General features: G+C 52.0%; 2 protein-coding genes across 2 annotated transcripts; both read left to right on the top strand.

Moving 5' to 3' along the window:
• The first annotated feature begins 871 nt into the window (after positions 1-871).
• Positions 872-2,256, top strand: TCAP (titin-cap). The gene is made up of 2 exons (XM_072646297.1): positions 872-1,023; positions 1,381-2,256. Exons 1-2 carry the CDS (start codon positions 914-916, stop codon positions 1,784-1,786), a joined length of 516 nt encoding a protein of 171 aa, XP_072502398.1. The 5' UTR covers positions 872-913; the 3' UTR covers positions 1,787-2,256.
• Positions 2,257-5,338: 3,082 nt separating this feature from the next.
• Positions 5,339-7,183, top strand: PNMT (phenylethanolamine N-methyltransferase). The gene is made up of 3 exons (XM_072646295.1): positions 5,339-5,566; positions 5,933-6,140; positions 6,650-7,183. Exons 1-3 carry the CDS (start codon positions 5,371-5,373, stop codon positions 7,086-7,088), a joined length of 843 nt encoding a protein of 280 aa, XP_072502396.1. The 5' UTR covers positions 5,339-5,370; the 3' UTR covers positions 7,089-7,183.
• The last annotated feature ends 23 nt before the right edge of the window (positions 7,184-7,206 follow it).

Consider the following 7,206-nt stretch of genomic DNA (forward strand, 5'->3'; position numbering starts at 1 on the left):
GCCCAACTTGGCCTTAGGAAAGACAAACAACAGACAAAGGTCATCAGTGCCCAGAAGACCAAAGAGGGGATTAACACCACCACCACCACCCTCCCCCACCTCTCTAAGGAAGGGTTCGGCATATGAACACTGAACTAAACTGGTTACTGTTCTCTAGAGGGAACTGTTGGGCAACAAGGGAATGTGCTCTTTCTCTTATGGTCCCAGGGGTTTGGAATACAGAGCTGTTAACCTCTTTAGAGAACCCAGAGGGCAGAGAATGTGTCAGGGCTGAGAGGCCAGCACACCCAGGAGAAAGGACAAAGGACAGTTGTGGGGCATGAAGCCTGTCAGCTCCTGGAGGAGAGACTGTGGGCACTGCTGGAGCCTGACATGCTCTGATCTGTTTACAAACATGTCCCCAAACTTCCCTCTGCAGAAAGGGACGAGCTGAGAGCAAGACTACCGTTCCTAGCAGCTCTGGGCAGGGACCCCAGTGACACGTGCACGTGGCTGGCCTCTGAAGGTGCATCGGGAGTGCTGAGGGCTCCAGAAATGTCTGTCTCCTGCCTCACTCCCCAAGAGGAGACTGGGCAATTGATACCAAGCCAAGTCTACAATTTCTGTCCCATCCTCTAGCCCTGCAGCGTCCTGGGGAAGTCAGTCAGAGGGACCAGTCTTTAACCCTGTCCCACCCCACTCCCACTCCCCAGGAGTTGAAAGTAGACAATCCCTCTCCCTCCTTTGCCCCCCTCAAATAAAATGTACACTCTACCCACCATACCCCCCTTCCTTCCTTGAATATGGGCTCCAGATATAGTTCCTTCGCAATGAGTCTGAAAATAGATTGGGGGTGGAGGTGGGGGGAGGCAGGGGTTATATAAAGCATCAGAGAGGGGACCAGATTGAGAGAGAGAGCTGACCCATAGTGACCATGGCTGCACTCGAGTTGAACTGCGAGGTATCAGAAGAGAATACAGACCGAAGGGAGACTTTTTGGGCTGAATGGAAAGATCTGACACTGTCTTCCCGGCCAGAGGAGGGGTAAGTATCCCCTCACCTCCACCCCAAGATTGAACCAAGGGAACCTCCTCTCCCTGGGCCAGGTGGAGGGAAAACACCAATGCTGTTAAGGCAGGGATGCCCATAAGCAGGGATTTCAACCATACCCACCAAGGGAATGCCCTGCTCTTACACACACACACGCACAAACACATGCACACACGCACAAACACACGCATACACACACACACAGGCACTCAGTTAGACCCAGGGGAGCCAGACAGTCTGTGTTGGATAAGGAATAGGCACCTCTCACCCTCGGGAACAAAGGATATGGGGAGTGGCTCTTCCCCAGCATTCTCTTTTCCCCACACAATGCTCTTTCCCCCCCCCCCCCAGTTGTTCTGTACATGAAGAAGATACCCAGCACCGAGAAACATACCACCGGCAGGGGCAATGTCAGGCGCTGGTGCAGCGGTCACCCTTGCAGGTGATGCGGATGGGCATCCTTGGCCAGAGGTTGCAGGAGTACCAGCTGCCATATGCGAGGACACTGCCTCTGCCCATCTTCACACCCGCGAAGGTGGGCTTCAAGGAAGATCGGGAGGCCACTCCCATCCAGCTTCGGGAGCTCCTGGCTCTGGAAACAGCTCTGGGAGGGCAATGCTTGGACCGGCGAGAGGTGGTTGAGATCAAAAAGGAGCTGCCTCCTGTGGTGGTTGCCAGCCACCCCCAGTTTGGCAAACCGGGTGCCCCCCACCGCTCTCTATCCCGATCCTTGTCCCAGGAAGCACAGAGAGGCTGAAAGGGACTCTGGGGGTGAAATCCCTTCTCCTCTGACTCCTGTGCCTACCCTACTGTGGGCACCACCCAGCTAAGACCTGGGGGGGGGAGGGGAAGACTGGTCATTAAAGCTTTGTAGTTAGCCCAGAATTGGGTTGGGGAAGTGGGAGCTGAAAAGCAGAACGTGTGGGTCTTCTGAGCTCCCAGAGGGAGGAGGTGATAGTAAAAAGATGGGGAACTAGAGTAAATCAGCATTATCTTAAAGTTGCTGACAAGAATTAGATGGGAGACTAGGTGACAACACATAGATCCAAAGGAAAAAAAGGAGAGATGTGAATGGGGGATTAGAAAGCTTCCTGAAAGAGACCAGATGGAAGGGGGATGTGAGACTGGCGGAGGGAGCCCCAGTGGGAGGAGACGGGGTGGAAGAGCAGTGTCGGGGTCCCACCCAAGAATTATATCTGTTAGTGCTACAATAAAAAGTGAAAGCTGGCTCTGCATTTGTCTGCCTTTCCCTCCAGCCCCCGGGCATGGGTTTACATCTGCCCAGTCCACTAATGCCCACACTTTTTTGATGTCCAGATCTGCAAATGGCTCTCCAGCTCCTGCCAAGGTCCTAGGTTAAATATAGTGTGGTTCTGGGCAGCACTCAGGCTAGGGCACAAGGACAAGACTATAAACAGGGGCAGCTGCCTGCTTGCCCCCCCCGCCCCACTTCCCTACCCCTCCACCTGCCCCCATAGAGAGCTCCAAGAGTCTGGAAAAATGGGTGGAAAGATTAATTCCCTAAGAATTGATGTTAGTTCTGTCCACGGTCAAGCTGGGTAAAGATGAGTAGAGGTCAACAACACCAATTCCTTCCTCTGACTCCTGGTCTTCGTTTTTAAGGAAAGTCTCAGGAAGATGGAATTAGATATTTGGGCCTCTTCTGGAAACCCAACTATGTCCTGATCCCACAAATTCAGGGAACCTGAGGACACAAGGGGTGCAGGGTGCTCAGATGTCATTGGTGACTCATGTCCCAATCATGGAGGGCAGGCAGGAAGAGAATGTTCTCACTGCTATCTCCCCCACTTCCCCCCCCCCCTAGCAAATCTTCCTCCTACCCCCAAGCAACCACTGTTCTAGCCCCTACACAGTGCGGGTGGCAGGGTGGTAGGAGGGAGACAGAAAGGCTAGGTCCTGGGGGAGGAGTCTAAGGCTTATGGGGGACTCTGGGCACAAAGCAAGGCCGGAAAGGCCAATCTGGTTGCTTAGGAGGACCCAACTCAGAGAAGGGAATGAGTATGAGGGAAAGAATACTGGATTCAAAGTCAGAAAACCTGGGTTCAAGTTACAGCTCTGTTATTTACTATCCTGTGACCTTGAGCAAGGTATTTTCCCTCTCTCAATCTCAGTTATCCCATTTGTAAAATTGAGAGGGTTTGGACTACATCTATCTCTAAGGTCCCTTCTAAATTCTATGATCATGCTTGGCCAAAATTTGACTTCCCTGTCTCCTGTGTATAAGCGAAGTTGAACTGTGGTTAGTGAAAGATACTGAGTAGCCCCTCTCCCTACAGAAGGAAGAATCCAGAAAAACCTAGGAGACTGGAAACCTCAAAGAAGGGACCTAGGCATCCGGGCTCCTACTAGCTCTAAGAAAGAAAACCCTTAGGAACAGAAGAGCTTGTGCACAAAGATCAATAAGGTGCTAACCCTATCTTCCCTTTTCTTCCCTCTCAGAAGATGCTCTCATTTCCCCCAGAGTCTTTCTCTCCAGGGTGGTCCTTACCTCTATTTCTCTTTCCCCTAGAGAATGGGAGAAGCCCAGGACAGCATTTTCTACTCATCATTTGCATCAACAGAATCCTCATGTCCCCCACCCCTCCCACCCCGTATAGGCTGCTGATGAATTGGAGTTGCCAGGGTTCCAGCCTGCTGTTCCCCAGTCTGGAACAGAACCTTCTGCCCTCAGTTCCACCCCTGTGCCCCTTCCAACCCGTGTTCAGGACTAGATAAGCGGATCTGAGCGGAGGGGCCCGGAAGCCAGCTAACTGCATTAATTCTCGATTCTCCACTTTGGCAGGCTGTGGTTGCCCTGCTGACTCCCCTATCATAATAGCCATCGAGGGGCACGGGGGAGGCTGAGGTGGATAAGAGAGACATCACTTGGCCAGCTTTGGGGCCCAGGGCAACAGAGGCGAGGATATAGGAGGCATTAAGGAACGGACTGTCCTGTGGGACTGGGGGGAGAGGGAGGGAGGAAGAGATTAGAGGGAGGAGGGAGGGAGGGAGCAGCCCAGAGGCACTTGGAGGCAGCAGAAATTAAAAGGGGATGGGGGTGAGGGGACAATGCAACTGGAGGGAAGAAATTTGGGCAGAAGGGAAACTGAGGTTTAGTAATAAGACTGAGGGAAGAGAAACAGGAGGAACTGAAAGAGTAGGATGAATGGGAAAAAGTCTTACAGACTCAAGTTCTGAGGACTTTGAGCAGGGAAAAAACTTAATAACCACAGCTACCCCCACAATCCCACCCCTGCATTTTACAGAAGAGGAAAGTTAACAGGTAGGGAACTGGACGTAGTAGAGTCAGGACACTTAGGAGCCGCGTGCCTAGAGCAAATCCTCAACTCTCTGAACTTCGGTTTCCTCATCTGTACAGAAAATCGGGTAGCTAGGTGTCACAGTGGATAGAGTGCGGAGCCTTGAGTTCTGGCCTCAGACGCTTACTAGCTGTGTGACCTTGGGCAAGTCTTTTAACCCTACTTGCCTCAGTTTCCCATCGGTAAAGTGAGCTAGAGAAGGAAATGGCAAACCACTTCAGTATCTGCTAAGAAAACGCTGCAATGGGGTCATGAAGAGTCAGATTTACCTGAAAAAGACCAAGCAACAACAGAGAACTGGAGATAGCTCTAATACCAAAAGCATAGGACGGTACTGAGGATGAAGTGAAGGGTATGTCTGGAGAGTCTTGGACTCCTTACAGTACAAATATTACTTAAAAAGCAGTGCTCTTTCCACAGCCCCAGAGAGAGGGGGCGACTTCAGCACTGGTGAACAAAGTACAAGACGTAGGGGTTGGAGAATGGAGACTCCTGGGGACTGATAGATTTTTTAGTCTTTGTATTATTCCAAGTGCCTAGTACCGTGCTTGGCATCTAGTAAGAGTTTAATAAATGTTGGTTGAATTGAATTGGAAATAACTGGAGAGAAAGTACTGAGGAGGTGGGCTCAGGGGGAACGAGCAATGGAGCTGGACCAGAAGATGCCTCCGAAGCGTTGTTGGGACCTGGAGCCGGTGTTTAAGCCTCGGGCATGCACCGTCCCTCTTTCTGCCTCCCGCCTCCCCCACCCCCGCATCCCCCAACCTGGACGCTGTGCTCCGGCGGCTGCTGACACTAAGCGAGATGGATGGGCTCACAAGCACAGGGACTGTCGCCTGGGGCAGCCCATCCTTCCAGTCTAGCGTGGTGAGGGGCGGTGAGGTGGGGATGGGTGGGGAGGGAGGAGTCGTCCTACAGTTCTTGCGCTGGGCCCGGCTAGGTGGGGGAAGAGATGGATGGGGCTGGGTGGGGAGATATATAGCCCTGACCCCGGCGAGAGATCAGGCAGGCAGGTTGCAGGATGAGCAGCGAGGATAAGGACGCAGTGACTGGGGCATCTTCGGACCCAGGTAGGGAGGCTGTGGCGGCCAGTTACCAGCGCTTCGAGCCTCGCTCCTATCTCCGAAACAATTATGGACCCCCTCGGGGGGACCTGCGCCAACCAGACGGCGTGGGACCCTGGAAACTGCGATGTCTAGCCGAAACCTTTGCCACGGGTGAGCAGCAGGTGCTGGGGGAAACTGAGGCATGGCGTGGGAGGGGAAGGGGAGCGCAAACCGAAGCAGGCAGAACTGTAGAAAGGTGAGGTTGTAACTCGCATGGACACAGACTAATAGACGCTAAAAAAAATCTTAGAGATTAGGGGGACATGGACAGAAAAAAGAGAGAGGATAGGGTAAGAGAGATAGAAATAAAGACTTAAAGAGAGATACACAGAGACAGAGACAAGTATATGAGACAGGAAGAAGTAGAGAAGATGGGGGACAGACATAGAGAGGAAGTTTGCACCAGTGAAGAATGAAGCAGACAGAGGCTAAGGAGGGGGGATACTGTGACTAAAAAGTTGACTGTTGGTCCCATAGGTGAGGTGACAGGTCACAGCCTCATTGATATTGGCTCTGGTCCCACCGTGTACCAGCTTCTTAGTGCTTGTGCCCACTTTGAGGACATCACCATGACCGACTTCTTGGAGGTGAATCGCCAAGAGCTGGGGGTCTGGCTTCAACAGGACCCTGATGCCTTTGACTGGAGCCTCTACAGTCAACATGTCTGCGTCATTGAGGGCAAAGGGTGAGTGAGATGCCATAGGTGGGAGAAACAAGGGTGAAGAGCCTAAGACAGGAGGGGAGAAGGAGAAGGAGACAGATGTGAGGAGGAGGGAGTAAAGCAGACAACAGATGTAACCAGATGTTAGTGGATCTATTTGTTTTAGCTACATGGGTTACTGGTAGAACATAAGAAATTAACCATAGGTAAGTCACCAGGTAGGGAAACTAGAAAGAAGTCAGTAACTGGGAATAACTGGCATGTCAAAATGCCAGGCATCTCATATGAAGAAATAGACATGAAGTGGAACCCAAGAAAGTTGGGTATGGACACACAGGAAAGCCCGTCACACAGGAAAGGGCTAAGCCTCAGATCAGGACAGGGAAGATGGGAAGAATCTTGTTGGTAATAGGCATAGCTGGAATTTGGACATCCATGAAGCTTACTGGGAGATTAAGGCACCAAGGAAAGGCACTTTGAAAGGGTTATATTCTACTACTCTGGGTCCTCACTCCATCTGTCTCCCTGCACAGAGAGTCCTGGCAGGAGAAGGAGCGCCAGCTTCGTTCCAAAGTGAAGAGGATCCTGCCCATCGATGTGCACCAGCCACAACCATTGGGTCCTGAGAGCCCAGCCCCTCTGCCCACTGATGCCCTGGTCTCAGCCTTCTGCTTGGAGGCGGTGAGCCCTGACCATGCCAGCTTCCAGAGGGCTCTGGACCACATCACGACTCTGTTGAGACCTAGTGGGCACCTCCTACTCATAGGAGCCCTGGAGGAGTCCTGGTACCTGGCAGGGGATGTAAAGCTGTCTGTGGTGCCCATTCAGGAGGGGGAGGTGAGAGAAGCTTTGAGTCGAAGCGGGTACCAGGTTCGAGATTTCCGAACATATACCATGCCTGCATACCTGCAGACTGGTGTAGATGATGTCAAAGGCATCTTCTTTGTGTGGGCACAGAAGATAGTGGCATGAAAGGCCTGAGATATCCAATGTCAGGTGCCCATTCATTTCAGAATCTATACTAATGTCTGAGCTGGCACAATAAAAAATATAGTCCCCATCTCTTAGCTGTGTCTGTAGTAGCTGTGAT

This window comes from Notamacropus eugenii, chromosome 2 (assembly GCF_028372415.1).
Source record: "Notamacropus eugenii isolate mMacEug1 chromosome 2, mMacEug1.pri_v2, whole genome shotgun sequence".
NCBI classification, from domain to species: domain Eukaryota; kingdom Metazoa; phylum Chordata; class Mammalia; order Diprotodontia; family Macropodidae; genus Notamacropus; species Notamacropus eugenii.